General features: G+C 51.0%; 3 protein-coding genes across 3 annotated transcripts in view; 1 reads left to right on the top strand and 2 right to left on the bottom strand.

Moving 5' to 3' along the window:
- The window catches only part of LOC311370687 (uncharacterized protein), a gene marked incomplete at its 3' end in the record, with an annotated part of 8,512 nt that extends 4,862 nt beyond the window's left edge, over positions 1–3,650 (bottom strand). Inside the window, exon 1 of the mRNA XM_084489022.1 lies at positions 3,389–3,650. Within this exon, the coding sequence (XP_084345148.1) occupies positions 3,389–3,478 (90 nt within the window). The remainder of the gene's footprint in view (positions 1–3,388) is intronic.
- Positions 3,651–5,466: 1,816 nt separating this feature from the next.
- On the bottom strand, positions 5,467–11,899 carry LOC311370685 (DNA polymerase lambda-like). Its single transcript, XM_084489020.1, has 9 exons — positions 11,809–11,899; positions 10,717–10,827; positions 9,888–10,185; positions 9,468–9,558; positions 8,594–8,935; positions 7,640–7,813; positions 7,162–7,290; positions 6,652–6,820; positions 5,467–5,854 (listed from the first exon to the last, which is right to left on the bottom strand). The coding sequence occupies exons 2-9, from the start codon at positions 10,823–10,825 to the stop codon at positions 5,493–5,495; spliced, it is 1,674 nt and encodes a 557-aa protein (XP_084345146.1). The 5' UTR covers positions 10,826–10,827; positions 11,809–11,899; the 3' UTR covers positions 5,467–5,492.
- Positions 11,900–12,146: 247 nt separating this feature from the next.
- Positions 12,147–15,450, top strand: LOC311370686 (protein DPCD-like). The gene is made up of 6 exons (XM_084489021.1): positions 12,147–12,213; positions 12,529–12,609; positions 13,314–13,435; positions 13,835–13,968; positions 14,201–14,303; positions 15,254–15,450. The coding sequence occupies exons 1-6, from the start codon at positions 12,150–12,152 to the stop codon at positions 15,356–15,358; spliced, it is 609 nt and encodes a 202-aa protein (XP_084345147.1). The 5' UTR covers positions 12,147–12,149; the 3' UTR covers positions 15,359–15,450.
- The last annotated feature ends 4,628 nt before the right edge of the window (positions 15,451–20,078 follow it).

Consider the following 20,078-nt stretch of genomic DNA (forward strand, 5'->3'; position numbering starts at 1 on the left):
TAGGTCCTAAACGCCAACCTCAAGGCAGACCACAGAGTCCTCTTCATCACCTTGACACACTCTGCCCTCCCCCTGGAGATCTGCCCTCCCTCTCTCCCCTGGAGATCTGCCCTCACCTCTTGTTTTTTGTCTCCCTCCTCCCTCTCTATGGCCCTCACCTCTCCTCTCTCTATGGCCCTCACCTCTCCTCTCTCTATGGCCCTCACCTCTCCTCTCTCTATGGCCCTCACCTCTCCTCTCTCTATGGCCCTCACCTCTCCTCTCTCTATGGCCCTCACCTCTCCTCTCTCTATGGCCCTCACCTCTCCTCTCTCTATGGCCCTCACCTCTCCTCTCTCTATGGCCCTCACCTCACCTCTCTATGGCCCTCACCTCTCCTCTCTCTATGGCCCTCACCTCTCTATGGCCCTCACCTCTCCTCTCTCTATGGCCCTCACCTCTCCTCTCTCTATGGCCCTCACCTCTCCTCTCTCTATGGCCCTCACCTCTCCTCTCTATAGCCCTCACCTCTCTATGGCCCTCACCTCTCGACACTCTAGGGACAAACAGAAGACTCTGAGGCATCACCTCCTGAAACGTGTTAAGTCTATGAGGAGTTATTCTGATGAATCCAGTCCTAAATGGTGTCCTCTCCATCCACCTCCTCCCTCTTCTGCAGACCCTGCAGTCGCTGCAGAAGAGGGAGCATTCAGAACTTCTCCATGACCTATGGATGGCCTTCACAGCTGGGCGTCACAAAGACGATTTCTAACTACGGTGGACTTTCTGAGGCTGGCAGGAACAACAGACTCTGGTTCTCTGGGTAATCTGACCAGCAGAGTAAATTGTCTTTTTCTGTATGATAGATCAAGTGTGGCGCAGACGGTGACGGTGCAGACTAGACCACATTCCGCCGTCTCCCGACGGGCCACAGGAACACGATCCTTCTCTCCTGCACCGCAGCGAGGCTCATCAGGAGCCAGGCCAAGAACAGACCGGTATTAAAGTGATAATCAGCTCCAATAATGAAACGCTGCTGAAATAAACAGAAGAGGGCTTTATGACCATATGATGCTCGTGTTATTAATACCATTATATTTGTGCAATGTCTTGGTCAACAATATTAACTTTTATGCTTATGCACTAGGGCTGTCAACGAATATTCTAAATTTGAATATATATTTGAATAGTTTTTAAAAACAGACATTCAAAGGTGAAAATTAATATTCGAATGTGGAAAAACACACACACCCGCGGCAGCCGCGGTGGGGCTGTCTGCTTTGTGAGTGGAGGCGCACTGCACTTCAATTAATGTTCTGTTTGTTTCAACCACTGAATGAAGCCTGGGCCATGTTTGGGACAAGAGTCGGGACCTTAAATTGCTCGCACAAAACTCTTGATCAGCACTCAGCATTTGATTTTTGTTGTTGTTGTTTAATTTAAACCAGTATGCGCAGAGAGAGTGAGGGGGAGCGAGAGAGAGAGAGAGAGAGAGAGAGGTCTGCGGTCTTGGCCATTAGTTAATTTACTTATTTTTGTGTAGGTAATATGTTGTCAAATATGTTTAAACTTAAATAAACCACCTATACAAGTAGTTATGTCTCGTTGTATTAGTTTGTCCTGTTATTGACGTAATGCGCCTCATTGACATAATGCGCAAATATAGATATTCTAATAGTTTGAATATATGTGTATTTTTTATATATATGGAATATTTAAACGTCATTTTTGAGAAATTTTGACAGCCCTATTATGTACATGCCTCTTTCTTTCTTTTTGCAGTGCAACCATTAGCCTTTATGAAACAACATGAATAACAAACTTAGATGAACAAAAAAATAAAGAATGGGAAGATGTTTTAGAGAAAAATGAAAAGACCTCTCGTGACTTCCACCTTTGAATACCAAATAGATAATTTTACTACAGTTAAGAACCTAAAACTATCAAAGGTGCCACCGTTTGATCCACACTAGTATTGTACTTGAAGGTCATGGTTCCTTGCAGACCGTCTGGCGGCTAAAGCAGCCGTTATAGGAGATGGTGGGAGAACAGGTAGAAGTCTGCTGGAAACAGTCATTCAGACACATTCTCAACCATGACTGTGCTTTGGTTGCAAGATCAGCATTGTTTTATCCTCAAGTCACAGATTGTGTTGGAGATTAATCACAGCGCAGGACAGGACATCCCTGGCTCGTGTCAGGGTGACGAATCAAAACACATTCCACACCGCAATCTACGCATTCGACCACTGAGGAGCACATCAAGCTCCCTGAGCTAACTCTACTAGTAACACCCTCCACTCTAGTGCCACCCGTTTTACCAAGCAACGCAGAACATCAGACAGATTTCAACGTGTCAAGTTTTTTCTTTGCATTTTAGCGATGCTTTTTAAATAATTTCTTTAAAGATTACAGCGTTTTGGTCACCGTCATGAGAACATTTATTTCTAAACATATGATCTAAGATATGCCAATATGAGAAATATTTGAACACAACACCATAACACAAGGTTAATAACATCAAATGAGTGACATGACTGATGGCAACTTCAAAGTGGATCATAGTTCCACAGAAGTACCACTTACATCAAAGTTTATTTGAGCTTTATGACTGATGACATGATAGATTTGCCTCGGGCAACAAAGTTGATGGCAAGTTCAACAAGTTTGGAGACGAGTTTGAAAATGATTACAGCACTGAAACACTGAAAAATAATAAACACTTAACAACCGTTAAGTGTTTACAGCCTTTAATTAATAATCACACTAAATAGAGACAGTGTGACCAAAAGCTAAGCCATCATATAGTAACATGAACTGCTGCCTAGGTTGTTACTACAGGTTTACTGCAGTACAGACTTCCTCACTGTAGTATTTAATACTACCGAACAGAACATCTGTCTGCTTTCAATGCGTTCTGAAACCCAACAGCTCAGAAAGAGAAGACTTCTCACAGCAGGGGGCTTCATGATCTGATCCACAAGTCATCTGCACAACTTTCAACTTCAGACTTCAACATCAACAGCATCGTTCTAACGTACTTGTTTACTTGTGAAAAACAATCTCAGGTCAATTCAATGAAACGACAGCATATGGTCCGCATATAGTCCGTCTATAGCCCGCATGTATTCCGGTTATAGTCCTCATACTCCCCGGGCTGAGGCGGACATAAACAACCTTACAGCGAGGCTACGAACTTAGCAGTTAGCTCCCCTCTGGCGTTAACACAAAATACATCAACACTATATATTATAAAGTTCATTGGTTCAACACATGCATTCAAACACTTGACGACCCAGCCGGCAGACCAGACAGTGGACGTAGAGCGTTGTCCTAGTTTAAGTTCTGATACCGACCGCTAGCTCCTGCGTTAGCAGCGGTCGGGTCCCGGGCGGTCCCCCCCGTCTTACCCGGTCCGCGGAGCTCTCCGTGGGGCTGACGGAGCCCACCGCGGCGCTCAGCACCAGCGCCATCCCCACCGCCGACACAGCACCCCTCATTCCCCCGGGTCGGGGCTCCGTGCGGAGACCCCTCGGTCCGGAGGGTAGAGCCGGGATGGTGTCCCTCTGCCCGGCTGTCTTCTTTCTCCGAAGGCCCCGATTACGCACCGCCTGTTATTTCTAATCGGGCATCTTTTGGTGACACAAACATCGACGCAACTGGTGTCTCTGCGCCCGCCGCCGGGAGCCACTGGCGGGTCCAGCTGTTGCACGGGCTGCTCCCTCCAGGGTTGCCAGATTGGGCCCGATTTCCCGCCCAATCTGGCAACGCACTGCAGCCAGTTAATCTGGACCAATCTGGCAACACTGGGAGCGGCCCCGCTCTACTTGTGTTCCATGTGCGCAACGTGACGGCTGCGTTTCTGTGCGCCGCGCAGGTTTCTGCGGACTGAGCCCTGATTGGCCGGACGAGACCAACCGTTGACGGTTCGACCAATCACAGGCCCGTGCGTCTCCATTGCGAGGCGGAGGTAATCCGAGCCCGTAAACAAACAAAACATGCTAGCTCTTTAAAAGGCCTGCGGCTTTTAAAGTTATATCTATTAAATGGTCGAACATGGCAATGATAGCATTTTTCATAATAAGTTCTTAATAAGTATCAAACTAAACATGAATATATATATATACATGAAAGAACAGAACAGAAATAACTTTTACCAAAAGGAATTAAATACCACGTTTATTTGTGACATATCTGTTAAGGTTAATTCACATATTGCAGTATTGCCTTATTTCATATGACCACTGAATCATCGAGTTTGCGTTACCTTAAAACCCAGCAGCAGACTGGAGTGCAGCGATAGGAGTTGCATTTGTTGTCAACATGTGATTAATTGTAAATGTAAACACATTGTGAACACAACTTAACACTCAGACAAAGTGTTCCAACGTCCTGCTCAGACTGCGGTCGAGAACCAGAGCCCGAAACAAAGAGATGAAGATAAAATGAAAGCCACAAATAAAATAAAACATACAAATAAAATGCACTGTATATATTTAACAAAATAGTATAACCTTTAAAGTAGGTTAAATATGGTTTGGCTGTCATCCCACTTCCATGATCTCTGGTTGTGTAGTAAAACCCGACCGCCGCTACGTGTTGCCGTTGGAAGTAGAGATGTTCCCGTTTTTTCCTTCCCGATGCGATTCCTGACCTCGAGTCTCGGCCGATACCGAGTTTATACCGATCCAGCGTCTAGCGTTGTAACGACTGACTGCACTGGTTCTGATTGAAGGCTTCTCTTATGATGACAGACATGTAAAGTCGCTTCACTTACTGTCCACAAAATATGTTTTCAGAAATAGATCATTTACATTTACAATCTATAACTACAATAACACATTTGTATTCTTGTAGTTAAGCATCCATGTTTTTCCGACTATGCAGCTCGAACGCCCGTAGGTCGGAGACGACGCGTTTCCCGCTCTGACTTTCCTCCTCCGACCGTTAACGCAGCGTAACGCCGTAGTGTTTGATGTTCTCTGGGTAGTAAACGTAGTAAAGGGGCCCCACTCCCAGTCCTACCAGTCCCTCTAGGGGCCCCTCTCCCTCTAGGGGCCCCTCTCCCAGTCCCTCTAGGGGCCCCTCTCCCAGTCCCTCTAGGGGCCCCTCTCCCTCTAGGGGCCCCACTCCCAGTCCTACCAGTCCCTCTAGGGGCCCCTCTCCCAGTACCTCTAGGGGCCCCTCTACCAGTCCCTCTAGGGGCCCCTCTACCAGTCCCTCTAGGGGCCCCTCTCCCAGTCCCTCTGGGGGCCCCTCTCCCTCTGGGGGCCCCTCTCCCAGTCCCTCTAGGGGCCCCTCTCCCAGTCCCTCTGGGGGCCCCTCTCCCTCTAGGGGCCCCTCTCCCAGTCCCTCTAGGGGCCCTCCCCCTCTAGGGGCCCCTCTCCCTCTAGGGGCCCTCCCCCTCTAGGGGCCCCTCTCCCAGTCCCTCTGGGGGCCCCTCTCCCAGTCCCTCTAGGGGCCCCTCTCCCAGTCCCTCTGGGGGCCCCTCTCCCAGTCCCTCTAGGGGCCCCTCTACCAGTCCCTCTGGTGCGGCTCCCTGTAGGGGACGCCCAGCCGGCTGAAGACCTCCTCCTCCGTTGCCGTGGCGACGGGCGTGCCGGCGTACACCTTGAGGCTGCCCTGGCGCACCACGCCCTGGTTCAGCGAGTGCTCCGACAGGCTCATGCTCTTGGTCTTGGCCAGCGCCCGCAGCGAGCGGTTGAAGTGCGCCGAGCCGGTGAAGTAGGTGAGGGCGCAGGCGTACTCGGCGTAGGGCACCACGATGACGTCCAGCCGGCGGTGGCGGCGCCCGGGGCCCGGCAGCCGGCACACGCCCATGTACTTCTGCTGCTGCCCGCTCTCCTCGCCGCTCACCAGGTCGTCTGTCAGGAACCCTGAGACCAGGTCACACCCACCATCACTAGGTTAACCCGACCCCCGGTACACACTAACCATCACTAGGTTAACCCGACCCCCGTACACACTAACCATCACTAGGTTAACCCGACCCCCCGTACACACTAACCATCACTAGGTTAACCCGACCCCCGGTACACACTAACCATCACTAGGTTAACCCGACCCCCCGTACACACCAACCATCACTAGGTTAACCCGTCCCCCGGTACACAACAACCATCACTAGGTTAACCCATTCCCCGTATACACCCACCATCACTAGGTTAACCCGACCCCCGTACACACTAACCATCACTAGGTTAACCCGTCCCCCGTACACAACAACCATCACTAGGTTAACCCGTCCCCCGTATACACTAACCATCACTAGGTTAACCCGACCCCCGGTACACACCAACCATCACTAGGTTAACCCGTCCCCCGTATACACTAACCATCACTAGGTTAACCCGTCCCCCGTATACACTAACCATCACTAGGTTAACCCGTTCCCTGTATACACTAACCATCACTAGGTTAACCCATTCCCCGTATACACTAACCATCACTAGGTTGACCCATTCCCCATATACACTAACCATCACTAGGTTAACCCATTCCCCGTATACACTAACCATCACTAGGTTAACCCGTTCCCCGTATACACTAACCATCACTAGGTTAACCCGTTCCCTGTATACACTAACCATCACTAGGTTAAGGGGTGTAGGGGTGCGGGGGGTGTGGGGGTGCGGGGGGTGTGGGGGGGTGGGTCCAGTGACCTCCGACCTACCGCTGCGGTGCAGGCTCTGCAGCACCCTGCTGAAGACCCCCCGGTGGGAGTGTCCGTCGGGGTGGGTGATCAGCACGTCCACGTCGCCGCAGGTCGCCTTCCCCCGCCGGTACGACCCGCACGCCACCGCCAGGAGGGAGGGGTCTATGGCCAGGACCGCCTCCCGCACCTTCACCAGGCACACACACACACACACACGCACACACACACACAGACAGACAGACACAGACACACAGACACGTTAGGGGTTATGGGCTAGGGCTAGGGTTAGGGGTTTGGGTTTAGGGGTTCGGGGTTAGGGCTTAGGGGTTAAGGTTAGGGCTTAGAGCTTAGGGTTTAGGGCTTAGGGCTTAGGGCTTAGAGCTTAGGGTTTAGGGTTTAGGGCTTAGGGCTTAGGGCTTAGGGTTTAGGGCTTAGGGCTTAGGGCTTAGTGGTCAAAATGGTCCAAACCATTTGCTTGCTCTGGTAGCTTAACAAAGGGTCAGTGACGTGAACCCATGGAGGCGTTACCAGCTCCTCGATGGCCCGGGCCTCCTCCCGGGGCATGCGCTCCAGCAGGTCGTCATAGTGCCTCAGGCCGATCTTCTGGGTGGTGCTGAGTACGGCCTTGGTGCCAATGTCCTCCAGAGTGCGGAAACCCTGAAAGGAAACCAGAGTAGAGCAGGTGGAGACGTTTGGTCTGTTGACCCAGAGCCCTCCCTGCTGAGGGACGACTCCAGCGGTGAGCTGCTCTGCATCCAGACAGCTGCAGCTCGTCTAGCTGCTCTACATCAGGTACTCACTGGCCCACGGTAGTCCTGGGCTGAGGTCAGACACATGGCATGAGGGGTTCACAATCTAGTGTGTGTGCGTGCGTGCGTGCGTGCGTGTGTGTGTGTGTGTGTGTGTGCGTGCGTGCGTGCGTGCGTGCGTGCGTACGTGTGTGCGTGCGTGTGTGTGCGTTATGAATCAGTGTTGTGCAGAGTGTGTCCCCCCCCCCCCCCCTGACCTGCTGGTACCACAGCTGGGCGGTCTTGGCGCCGGCCCCCCAGATGTTGCTGAAGAGCTCCAGGACGGGGACCGCCTCCCCCATCTGGTCCAGTTTCCGGAGGTGCCCGCTCTCCATGATCTCGTCGATCTTGTCCGCCATGCGTTTGCCGATGCCTGAGATCTGACACGCCTCCTGAGACCAACGCCGGGCGGGGACAGGGTCAGGGTTTGGCCTCCAGGTGAGTGGAGCTCCAGACCCTCCACCCTGCTGACCCTCAGAGCTCCCTCACCGGTTCAGACCAACGGCTTCTTGGTGGAGACAAACTTCCTAAATAATAAAGTTGCCCGGTATGTCTCAGCAAAGAGCGCGCACGATATTGAACTTTCTAGAGAAGGAGTTCATAAAACATTTTGGTTTTTACAAATTTTATATTCAATACTGCCATCGCCATCAAATCAACATCAATGCAAGTGTGATTCAAAAATAACGTCAACACATACCCGGCCCCTAGAAGATGTTATAGAACTGTTATGATAAAGTCTACGCTCACAACCTAGAAACAGTACAAGGAGAGTCTAACCATTCAGAAATCATTCAGACCCGTGAACCGTGACTCATCCCTGGGACAAGAGATGTTAAACATCAATATTCATCATTATTCATCCATATGACCGTTAGATCAACGCTCTCGCTCTGCACTCTCCAACACAACTCCACAGCTAGATAACTTCCGGCAAATCCTCCAATCAATCCAAAACACTCAACTTATTTTTCTACTGAAGTCTACTGAAGTCTTCGCGGGATTTGTACATTCATGTTGTAAAACAGGAGTAGCACAAATACACAGCTTACTGAAAGAAGACGTGGTGCATGACGACAGTTCAACTAGAAGTAGCCGTACACAGAATACCCAACTGTAGCAGTTCAGACATCAGGTACCAGACCGGGGGTCAGGTCCCGGCGTGCACCCACCTGGTAGGACGTGACGGGCTTGTGGTAGCTCTGCAGGGCGGAGACGGCCTTGGCGTAGCTCAGCGCCCTCCAGCGGTCTCCCTGGTGGCTGTAGGCCTTGGCCAGCACCTCCAGCTTGTCCGTGATGTGCTGGTTGAAGTTGTTGCTCTTGGACTCGGAGGAGCGGGCGCAGACCCACCTGCTGGACACCGCCGCGTGTTGGTCGGGGGCGTGAGGCGCGGCGGGGCCCGTGGAGCCGGGGGCCTCCTCCTCCTCGGGGGGCCGGCCGGTCAGCAGCGCCTGCAGGTGGCTCTGGGACACGCCGTCCTCATCGTTCACGTCTCCGCTTTGGCTTTTTGGTGCCTGTGGATGAAAAAGAATAAGGGATTATTACACACACACACACACACACGCGCAAACACACACACACACACACACACACACACACACACACACACGCGCAAACACACACACACACACACACACACGCAAACACACACACACACACACATTTCCTACTATTCGGGGTCCACCTAACACTACCACCATTATGGGCTCCATCCTTTCCAGTGCTTCTGCAGCTACACAAAAGAATCAGGCAATATAAGCAAATGTGAACTTTTTAAGAAAAAGAGCGACATATCTTGAGTGCTTTATGTACCCATTAATCGATAGATGCAACACGGCCACAGTACAGTACAGTACGTATGAAAAATAAACAGGGATTATCAGATTAACATCGAAGTCAAAGTATTCCTGAATGCTTCCTGTAGAAATACCAAACACCTGGGCACAAAGGTAGACTGATCATGACGATGCATTGTTTGATATCTGGATCCATAATTGACCCCTGAGATAGAACAACGGCTCCTACTGTCAGACCCGTGCTTCATACCGTCTCCCCTGGTGGCTCCACGGTCTCCTGTCTGCCCTGAGAGGCGGCGGGGGGCGCCTCTGGTTCTGGTACTTGAGGTACGTTGGATTTCCTGTTTGGAGAGTCCAGAGAACCGTGAGATCATTCAAGAGTCCAATGACACAAACAACGACATTGACTCCTGACTGCTGACTGCTGCTGACCCGCTGGCTGTCGCCCTGAGGGGCTGACTCCACCGTCGGTGGGTGAATGTGTGCATGAATGGGTGAATGTGAGGCAGTGTTGTAAAGTGCTTTGAGTGGCCACTGGCAGACTGTATTGCAGTGATCATGAAAGCAGTGTTAGTATACTGCATAGTGCGTACCACATAATAAATGCAATGTCACTATGGGGTTTTAGTATTATTTAAAAAAAAAAAAAAACACACATGATCCTATTCACCTATCAGCGATGAGGAGACTGTAGCAGCCGGTGTCCAGCAGCTGTTTGGCCGCTATGCAGGCGCTCAACCAGCTGCACTTCACCAGACCAACACCAGGGGGCAGGCCGTCCCTCTTCAGCAGGCGGAGGGCGCGATCGCTCTCCATGCTGTCGTCCACCACCACGTGAGTGACGGCGGAACCCAGGGACCTCTGCGTGTCTCCTCCGTTCTGGAGGATTTGTCTCTGGAAGATCTGACATCTGGCGTTGCCGATGCCGGCCGGGAGGATGAACGCCGTGACCCCGGCGAACAAGCTCCCTGGAAAAGACATCACGGACATCAGTGAGATCCACCGTTACATTCTATTACGTTTTATTCGTACAGCCCCTAATCACAGGTCCAGTCACCCCCCCCCCCCCCCCCCCCCAGAGGGAAAGAAAAACAGATGCAACACACGCAACACACACACACACACACACAAACACAGACACACACGCACACACACGCACACACACGCGCACACACAAACACAGACACACACAAAACACACACACACACACACACACACACACACGCGCACACACAAACACAGACACACACACACACACACACACACAAACACACACACACACACAAACACAGACACACACACACACACGCGCACACACACAAACACAGACACACACAAAACACACACAAAACACACACGCACACACACGCGCACACACAAACACAGACACACACACACACACAAAACACTGCCTTAACTAGAAAGGAAGAAATCTTGAGAATCTTGTAACCCTATAACTCAAAGCACCACCCGCCTCACTGTCACTCATCACTGATCACCTGAGGAGGCTCCTGGAGACCCCCTCTTCGGCGGGGGGCCATCTCTCTCCTCACCCCTCACTCGCTTCACTTTGGGGAAAGCCTTCAGCACCCCGTGGAGAGACGCCATGACTGAGGAGGAGGAGGGAGACTCATGTGTTCATGTCTACAAGTGATGAAGACTTTCTCTGTGTTGTTGAACGCAATAGTCCTCATCAACCGAGCGACTTTACCATGACCAACGACGCACATTTCTGAAGAGAGGACGACTGAAGAGTAACTTCTTTGACTCATTGAGATATCTATATCAATATTTCTAAATGTCTAGACAGAGAGAGAGACAGAGAGAGAGAGAGGGAGAGAGAGGGGGACAGACAGACACAGACAGACAGACAGAGAGAGAGACCGGGAGAGAGAGACAGAGAGAGAGGGAGAGACAGACAGACAGACAGACAGAGAGAGAGAGCGAGACAGACAGACAGACAGAGACAGAGAGAGGGAGAGAGAGAGAGAGAGAGAGAGGGGGACAGACAGACACAGACAGAGAGACCGGGAGACAGAGACAGAGACCGGGAGAGAGAGACAGAGAGAGAGGGAGAGACAGACAGACAGACAGACAGACAGACAGACAGAGAGAGCGAGACAGACAGACAGACAGACAGAGACAGAGAGAGGGAGAGACAGACAGACAGACAGAGAGAGAGAGACCGGGAGAGAGAGAGAGAGAGAGAGGGGGAGAGACAGACAGACACAGACAGACAGAGAGAGAGACCGGGAGAGAGAGACAGACTGGGAGAGAGACAGAGAGAGAGAGAGAGAGAGAGAGAGACAGACAGACACAGACAGACAGAGAGAGAGACCGGGAGAGAGAGAGAGAGAGAGAGAGAGAGAGAGAGAGAGAGAGAGAGAGAGAGAGAGAGAGAGAGACAGGGAGAGAGAGAGAGAGAGAGACAGAGAGGTATAGGGAGGGAGAGAGAGAGAGAGAGTTTTGTATTCATGTATTCATGTCTACAAGCGATGAAAAGCCAACACTGCATTAACTTCGAAACTCTGTGAGTAAAGAGAGAGGTGTGTTCAATATCTCTTCATCTAACTTAATTAATAATAACTTACCCTAATGCATTCGTAAGCCGATCCAACCATACAATAATGGTTTGTCTATAACGTTTAAGAGAAAGCTTTCTCGTTACCGATCCGACTTTCTGTTCGAACAACACTGTGTCGTCAGAGCTTTTACTTCCGGGTCGGTTTTCTTTTTTGATTTTATGAATTTACTTGATAGAATACGTCTATATAATCGTGTCCAAATATAAAATATTAAACAAAATTCACGTAAATATGAATAATTTACCCGTTTTAGTTAATCATATATATATATTCATATCGACCGCGTTACCATGACCCCGGTTGCCGTGGTTACGGACTGTTTCCGGAAGCGGTCCTGCGGACCAAACATGGCGGTGCAGTGCTGGGAAGATCTCCTCAAGTCCTCCAAGAAGACGGCTTTAGTCCACGATGGTGAGCGGTTATTATTATTATTATTATTATTACGGGTTATGGGGTGGATGTTAACGTGTTCTGTTGTGGTAGCTTAGCCTGCTAACTCTGCTAACGAAGCATCATCTCCACGTCTCCAGTGGTCGAGATGTGTATTCATCATCAGGCTTATTAGGTTTCATAATGCGTTTTATTTTGTAACCTAATCAACAAAATAAAGGTAACATGTTGTTTCTATTGTTTACTTTCGTACTTTATGACTTCCTCCCAACCTCCACTTCCAGCTTGAGTTTCTGACCATTCTTGCCCATCCTTTGCCCCAAATCCCTTCTTCAGGGAAAAGGAAGATCCACTACCTGTTTGGAGACGGGAAGGAGATGGCAGAGGAGTACGACCTGACCACCGACGACCTCTTGGGTGAGCAGCGGCCCTCTGGCCCTCCTGGTGTCTGCTGGAGCCTCGCTGCTGTCTCTGTAGCGCAGGCATCTGAGGGCATTCTGTAGGTTGTACGTCCTGGCACTTATAGAGCTTAGCATGGCGTAGCATCTTATCCTACCTGTCTGTGTTGTGTACAGGAAATGGGTTAACCTAGTGATGGTTAGTGTATACGGGGAATGGGTTAACCTAGTGATGGTTAGTGTATACGGGGAATGGGTTAACCTAGTGATGGTTAGTGTGTACGGGGAATGGGTTAACCTAGTGATGGTTAGTGTATACGGGGAATGGGTTAACCTGGTGATGGTTAGTGTATACGGGGAATGGGTTAACCTAGTGATGGTTAGTGTATACGGGGAATGGGTTAACCTAGTGATGGTTAGTGTATACGGGGAATGGGTTAACCTAGTGATGGTTAGTGTATACGGGGAATGGGTTAACCTAGTGATGGTTAGTGTATACGGGGAATGGGTTAACCTAGTGATGGTTAGTGTATACGGGGAATGGGTTAACCTAGTGATGGTTAGTGTTGGCTCTTGGTTATATATATATATTGTTGTTTCTCTCTCTTCTGACTAATGGACTGACTGTGAGTCTCTCTGGATAAAAGCGTCTGATAAACTCAGACTGTAACGTTAATGTAAATGCATTAAAGTTTTTCCGTTCCACCAAACGTGGGGTTCCAGTGCGGAAGTGGCGTTCCCGGAGCCCGCTGGGCGCTCCGGGCTCCTGGGAGGCGGAGGTCGGAGAAGCGTTCTCTGCTCCGGCGCCGTCGGACTCGGAGATGATCAAGGAGAACCTTTCCAACGTGGGTTTGTACGGTGAAGGAGCAACGCGTGGCTGTAGCTCTAACCTCCTGATGCTCCACGGTCATCAGTAGGGCCGCCACTAAATATCGATACGGCGATATATGTCGTCGCCCTTCATGAGATACAAGAATCGATGCGCTGGCGGCAAATATCGTTTTCTTTTACATGATTTCTTTTATAATAATGTTTAAATTAACTTTAATCATTGGACTGTGAATAGGTCATTTAGTATTCATCGTTAGACATACATAATGATGTATTGTTCTAGGATTGTCTTACAATATATTGATTATATATTATCGGTGTGGCGGGCCATGTATCGTATGGGGAGGTACCCTCCCCATGTCGTCAGGTGTGATGAGATGTACTCGTAAGCCGACGTTTTGTTTGCCTTGCAGCCCGTCTTCCTGCGTCAAGACACCAAGACCACGTTTCAATGGAGGATCCGGAACCTTCCGTACCCCAAGGAGGTGTTCAGCGTCCGGGTGGAGCCCGCAGAGCGATGCTGCGTGGTCAGAACCTCCAACAAGAAGTAAACATCAGTGATGAAACTTTAGTTCATTCACAAGGTCGTTTGTCTTTCGCTGTCGTGTGTTTGTTGCTCAACTACATTTACGTTACAATTAGTCGTTTAGTCGTATTCCATGTGAGAGCTCAGGTCAACAAAGTGAACTTCATGCTCTGTATGTGGTGACTCTATAGATGGCGCTATACTCAACGTATGGCTCTGTGGTGCTTATGGCCTGTGACCTTTGACCTTCCAGGTATTACAAGAGGTTTGTTGTTCCTGATCTGGACCGCTGTCAGCTGCCGCTGGACAGCTCCGCCCTCACCTTCACGCACGGCAACAACACGCTGATCATCAGCGTACGTCCCGGCAGATATTACCGATACTGTTCAGAACTAATAACTGATAGATGATCATCTGTGTTGAACTAATAACTGATAGATGATCATCTGTGTTGAACTAATAACTGATAGATGATCATCTGTGTTGAACTAATAACTGATAGATGATCATCTGTGTTGAACTAATAACTGATAGATGATCATCTGTGTTGAACTAATAACTGATAGATGATCATCTGTGTTGAACTAATAACTGATAGATGATCATCTGTGTTGAACTAATAACTGATAGATGATCATCTGTGTTGAACTAATAACTGATAGATGATCATCTGTGTTGAACTAATAACTGATAGATGATCATCTGTGTTGAACTAATAACTGATAGATGATCATCTGTGTTGAACTAATAACTGATAGATGATCATCTGTGTTGAACTAATAACTGATAGATGATCATCTGTGTTGAACTAATAACTGATAGATGATCATCTGTGTTGAACTAATAACTGATAGATGATCATCTGTGTTGAACTAATAACTGATAGATGATCATCTGTGTTGAACTAATAACTGATAGATGATCATCTGTGTTGAACGCAGTGGTCCTCCTCCATCCAGCTACAGTATCACCACCAATGATGCACATTACTCAGGACAAAAAAGGACTGAAAACGGACTTTTTATCATAATTGTCCTGTACCGGGCATGTGGCTCAGGAGGCAGAGCGGGTCGGCTGGTAACCTGAAGGTCGCTGGTTCGATCCCCGGCTCCTCCTAGCGGAGTGTGGAGGTGTCTCTGAGCGAGACCTGACGTATTGTAAAGCGATTTGAGAGGCCACTGGTTAGAAAAGCGCAGAATAAATGGCGTCCGTTTACCCGTTTCTTTTTTGTTGATCAAAATACGTTTTATTTGTGGAACACAGGATGTGTTCTTTGAGGTCATGCTGCTTCTTCTCTCTGTTCCAGTACAAGAAACCCAAAGAGGTCCTGACTCTGGAGAGAGACCTCCTGCAGGAGCTGAAGAAGCTGGAGGCCACGGGCCAGGGGCACGGGGACTGTAAAACACAGTGACTGTAAAACACAGTGACTGTAAAACACAGTGACTGTAAAACACAGGGACTGTAAAACACGGGGACTGTAAAACACAGTGACTGTAAAACACAGTGACTGTAAAACACAGTGACTGTAAAACACAGTGACTGTAAAACACAGTGACTGTAAAACACAGGGACTGTAAAACACGGGGACTGTAAAACACAGTGACTGTAAAACACAGTGACTGTAAAACACAGGCACTGTAAAACACAGGGACTGTAAAACACAGTGACTGTAAAACACAGTGACTGTAAAACACAGTGACTGTAAAACACGGGGACTGTAAAACACAGTGACTGTAAAACACAGTGACTGTAAAACACGGGGACTGTAAAACACAGGGACTGTAAAACACAGGGACTGTAAAACACAGTGACTGTAAAACACAGGGACTGTAAAACACAGGGACTGTAAAACACGGTGGCTGTAAAAGGCAGTGGCTGTAAAAGGCAGTGGCTGTAAAACACAGGAACTTTAAAACACAGTGACTGTAAAACACAGGGACTGTAAAACACGGTGGCTGTAAAAGGCAGTGGCTGTAAAAGGCAGTGGCTGTAAAAGGCAGTGGCGTGACGGTGGAGGAGGAGAAAGGCGTCCCACTGCAGACCTCCTAGTTGTACGGCCTCGGGTTAGTTTGGTGTGTTGCTGTTCAATATGTTTTAACCATTCAGCTCCATTGACTTGAGATGCAGGACCGTGGTTTGATCAATTCTTCCTGCTGTCTATAATGTATTTTTGATAAACTGATAAAGTATTTGAATATTTCTGGTTTGTGTTGTGTTGTTTTATCCTAGCTATCTGTGCGGGGAATGGGTTAACCTAGTGATGGTTAGTGTATACGGGGAATGGGTTAATCTAGTGATGGTTAGTGTATACAGGGAATGGGTTAACCTAGTGATGGTTAGTGTATACGGGGAATGGGTTAACCTAGTGATGGTTAGTGTATACAGGGAATGGGTTAACCTAGTGATGGTTAGTGTATACGGGGAATGGGTTAACCTAGTGATGGTTAGTGTATATGGGGAATGGGTTAACCTAGTGATGGTTAGTGTATACGGGGAATGGGTTAACCTAGTGATGGTTAGTGCTGGCTCTTGGTTCTATAGATATATTGTTGTTTCTCTCTCTCCTGACTGATGGACTGATTGTGAGTCTCTCTGGATAAAAGCGTCTGATCAACACCCTGAGTTAGGGTGACCACCACCCGTCACGTGTAGCGCGTGCGTGCACAGCGTTTGAAGCCCAATTCATGCGTCCCGCAAATTGAGACCGTGTGACGCATAATCAATGCTTGCTCAAAAAAAAGTTGGTCTCTCTAGATCCTGGAGCCTCTGGCAGCCAAACGAATTGATTGATCGATTACTTGACAGTTCAGCACGCTACTGTTGCCATCTGTGTGTCAATTCATTGAATGTTCAAAGTATTACGAATCTTTATTTAGAAAAAAATATAACCTATTCATGAGCATACATCAGTAAATACACATGTTTAGGGGAATAGGGCATTATTAATATACCATGTGAGGTGGTATGTCCTAGAAATGGGTAAACCACTGTCAGTGAGTCTGTGAGGTGGGGGCACCGCGCCAGGCAGTGTCCCCCATTGTCCCCCCGAAACATACCCCTTGTCCCCCCTTGGGCTTATTAGCAGGTGGTCACCCTACCCTGAGTGTAGATGTAACGTGTTGGTCCTCCTCTCTACACTCTGTCAGGCGTGAATGTGAACAGAAGGTCTTCCAGCAGAGCGGTCTGGTTCTTTGGCCTTGGTCTGTCTGTAGCTTCAGGACAGAGAGGATATCAACACATAACAACAGCCTCACGCTCTCCAAACTCCCGCCGCTGGCTGCTCAGCATTTTCACTCAAAATAAAACGCATTGCTACTTTTTTGGGGAAGTGGTTGATGGTCTCGATGGTTTATAAACCAATCGAACAGCAGGAAAATGTTCAGTCGTCGGTGTTCAAAATGCTCTCCCTCTCAGCTGTATGCTCTCTCCTCTCCTCTCCTCCTCCCCTCTCCTCTCTCCTCCTCCTCTCCTCTCCCCTCTCCTCTCCTCTCCTCTCCTCTCCTCTCCTCTCCTCCTCCCCTCTCCCCTCTCCTCTCCTCTCTCCCCCTCTCCTCTCTCCTCTCCTCCTCCTCCCCTCTCCTCTCCTCTCCTCCTCTCTCCTCTCCTCCTCTCCTCTCCTCTCCTCCCCTCTCCTCCTCTCTCCTCTCCTCTCCTCTCCTCTCCTCTCTCCTCTCCTCCTCCCCTCTCCTCTCCTCTCTCCTCCTCTCCTCTCCTCCTCCTCTCCTCTCCTCTCCTCTCTCCTCCTCCTCTCCTCTCCTCTCCTCCCCTCTCCTCCTCTCCTCTCCTCTCCCCTCTCCTCTCCTCTCCTCTCCTCTCCTCTCCTCTCCTCTCCTCTCCTCCCCTCTCCTCCTCTCCTCTCCACTCCTCTCCCCTCTCCTCCTATCCTCTCTCCTCTCCTCTCCTCTCCTCTCCTCTCTCCTCCTCCTCCTCTCCTCTCCTCTCCTCTCCTCTCCTCTCTCCTCTCCTCCTCCTCCCCTCTCCTCTCCTCTCTCCTCCTCCCCTCTCCTCTCTCCTCCTCCTCCCCTCTCCTCTCCTCTCTCCTCTCTCCTCTCCTCTCCTCTCCTCTCTCCTCTCTCCTCTCCTCTCCTCCTCCTCTCCTCTCCTCCCCTCTCCTCTCCTCTCCTCTCTCCTCTCCTCCTCTCCTCTCCTCCTCTATAGCTGTGAGATGCTAAAGGGCTTCAATGGTTTCGTCCGCTCTGCCCCGTGGTGAGAGAGAGACGGTCGCTCCGTTCAGGTCGTCCTGCTCTGTCTCCTCCCGCCGTTTGGCCTCCGGCGGTCAGGCTACACTGCTCCTTCCTTTCTCTCTCCTCCTTTCATTCAGGAAGGCCCCCTTTTCCAGCTCCACCCCCCCCACCCCCCTCCCACCAGCTCCCCCCCCTCCCACCAGCCCCCCCCCCCCCCTCTTTCACTTGATGCCACATTTCTCCTCCACTGCTCACTGTCCTTTCTATCCTCTCCTCCTCCTCCTCCTGCTCCTCTTCCTCGCCCCTCTCCTCCTCCTCCCCTCTCTCCTCCTCCTCCTCCTCCTCCCCTCTCCTCCATCTCCTCCCTCTGCCCTCTCCTCCTCCTCCTCTTCCTCTCCCCTCTCCCCTCTCCTCCCCCTCCTCCTCCTCTCCTCCCCTCTCCTCCTCCTCCTCCTGCTCCTCCTCCTCCTCTCCCCCTCCTCCTCCTTGATAACCTACCCTGTGTTATTATTCAGGCCCACTGTTGTAGGACGCGGCCTTAGAGCAGCGCTACAAAGGCCCATTTGATCACGGCTACGCTGGGCGATCTGGAGAAATGCGACTACATGGTGGTAACCTTTGTCTGGGGCCAGAGCGGAGGGCTGACCTCATTGCGTTGAAGGCCTAGCCCGGCCATTCAGGAGCCTGTCTCACTGGCTGAGCACAGTGAATCCGGTGCTCTGTCACAGATATTGCCCCTCAGTTATCTGGGGTCCACAGCCCGAGGAGGAGGAGGAGGAGGAGGAGGAGGAGGAGGAGGAAGAAGAGAAAAAAATAATCATTTTGTAAGGACAAGCGACGTGGAACGCTGGTTCTGCTTCTGGAAGCTTCTGGAGACGAGCGCATGGAGTCACACAGGTGGTTTATTCATTCTTAGTGGTTTTAATATAAATAAATAGGTCAAATACTTAAAGAAATGTACAAACTTTACAATAAAAAATATATTCATATGTGTAAAAAAAAAAAAAAGGGCAAGAAATGTACAAAAAATCCTCTAAAAGACGTGATAGTTTCTGTTGAACGTGTCACGGTGAACGCTCCGACCCAGGGTACCACAGAGAGTCTATGTTACTGCTGACCGCTCCTCTGTAGCGCCGACTCCACCTCAGCCTCCTCCTCCTCCTGCAGAGCGCCGACTCCACCTCAGCCTCCTCCTCCTCCTGCAGAGCTCTGACTCCTCCTCAGCCTCCTCCTCCTCCTGCAGAGCTCTGACCACTGACTCAATGATCGGCCTCCTCGTCCCCTCTGGACGGAGCGCCCCCAGCAGACGCTCCAGACCCCCGGTGGAACACGACGGGCCCCCGACGCCCGCCTGGGTCAACGCCGACCGGAACCACTCCGGGCTCCTGGCCGGGCCTCCCTTCCCCTAGTGGTTCTACCCCCCCGGGCCCCTGGCCCCCGGGCCCCTGGTCCCCCCCTACGCCCCCGGGCCCCCGGGCCCCCGGGCCCCTGGTCCCCCCCTACCCCCCCGGGCCCCTGGCCCCTGGCCCCCCCCCGGGCCCCTGGTCCCCCCCTACGCCCCCGGGCCCCAGGTCCCCCCCTACGCCCCCGGGCCCCTGGTCCCCCCCTACGCCCCCGGGCCCCTGGTCCCCCCCTACGCCCCCGGGCCCCTGGTCCCCCCCTACCCCCCCGGGCCCCTGGTCCCCCCTACGCCCCCGGGCCCCTGGTCCCCCCCTACCCCCCCGGGCCTCTGGGCCCCCCCTACGCCCCCGGGCCCCTGGCCTCTGGGCCCCCCCTACGCCCCGGGCCCTGGCCTCTGGGCCCCCCCTATGCCCCCGGGCCCCTGGCCTCTGGGCCCCCCCTACGCCCCCGGGCCCCTGGCCTCTGGGCCCCCCCTGGCCCTCTCTACGTCCCCGGGCCCCTGGCCCCCCCCGGGCCCCTGGTCCCTCTCTACGCCCCCGGCCCTGG

The sequence above is a fragment of the Micromesistius poutassou genome, assembly GCF_964030765.1.
Source record: "Micromesistius poutassou genome assembly, contig: SCAFFOLD_4095, whole genome shotgun sequence".
Lineage (NCBI taxonomy): Eukaryota > Metazoa > Chordata > Actinopteri > Gadiformes > Gadidae > Micromesistius > Micromesistius poutassou.

Excerpts from the sequence above, each read along its gene's own strand:
- LOC311370685 (XM_084489020.1), bottom strand. The coding sequence starts at position 10,825 with ATGGCGTCTCTCCACGGGGTGCTGAAGGCTTTCCCCAAAGTGAAGCGA. Across the intron at positions 9,559-9,887 it reads AGTCTCCTCATCGCTGATAG|GAAATCCAACGTACCTCAAG; the intron begins GTGAATAGGATC and ends CTCTCCAAACAG. Across the intron at positions 8,936-9,467 it reads TGGAGCCACCAGGGGAGACG|GCACCAAAAAGCCAAAGCGG; the intron begins GTATGAAGCACG and ends TTTCATCCACAG.
- LOC311370686 (XM_084489021.1), top strand. The coding sequence starts at position 12,150 with ATGGCGGTGCAGTGCTGGGAAGATCTCCTCAAGTCCTCCAAGAAGACG. Across the intron at positions 12,214-12,528 it reads GACGGCTTTAGTCCACGATG|GGAAAAGGAAGATCCACTAC; the intron begins GTGAGCGGTTAT and ends TCCCTTCTTCAG. Across the intron at positions 14,304-15,253 it reads ACAACACGCTGATCATCAGC|TACAAGAAACCCAAAGAGGT; the intron begins GTACGTCCCGGC and ends TCTCTGTTCCAG.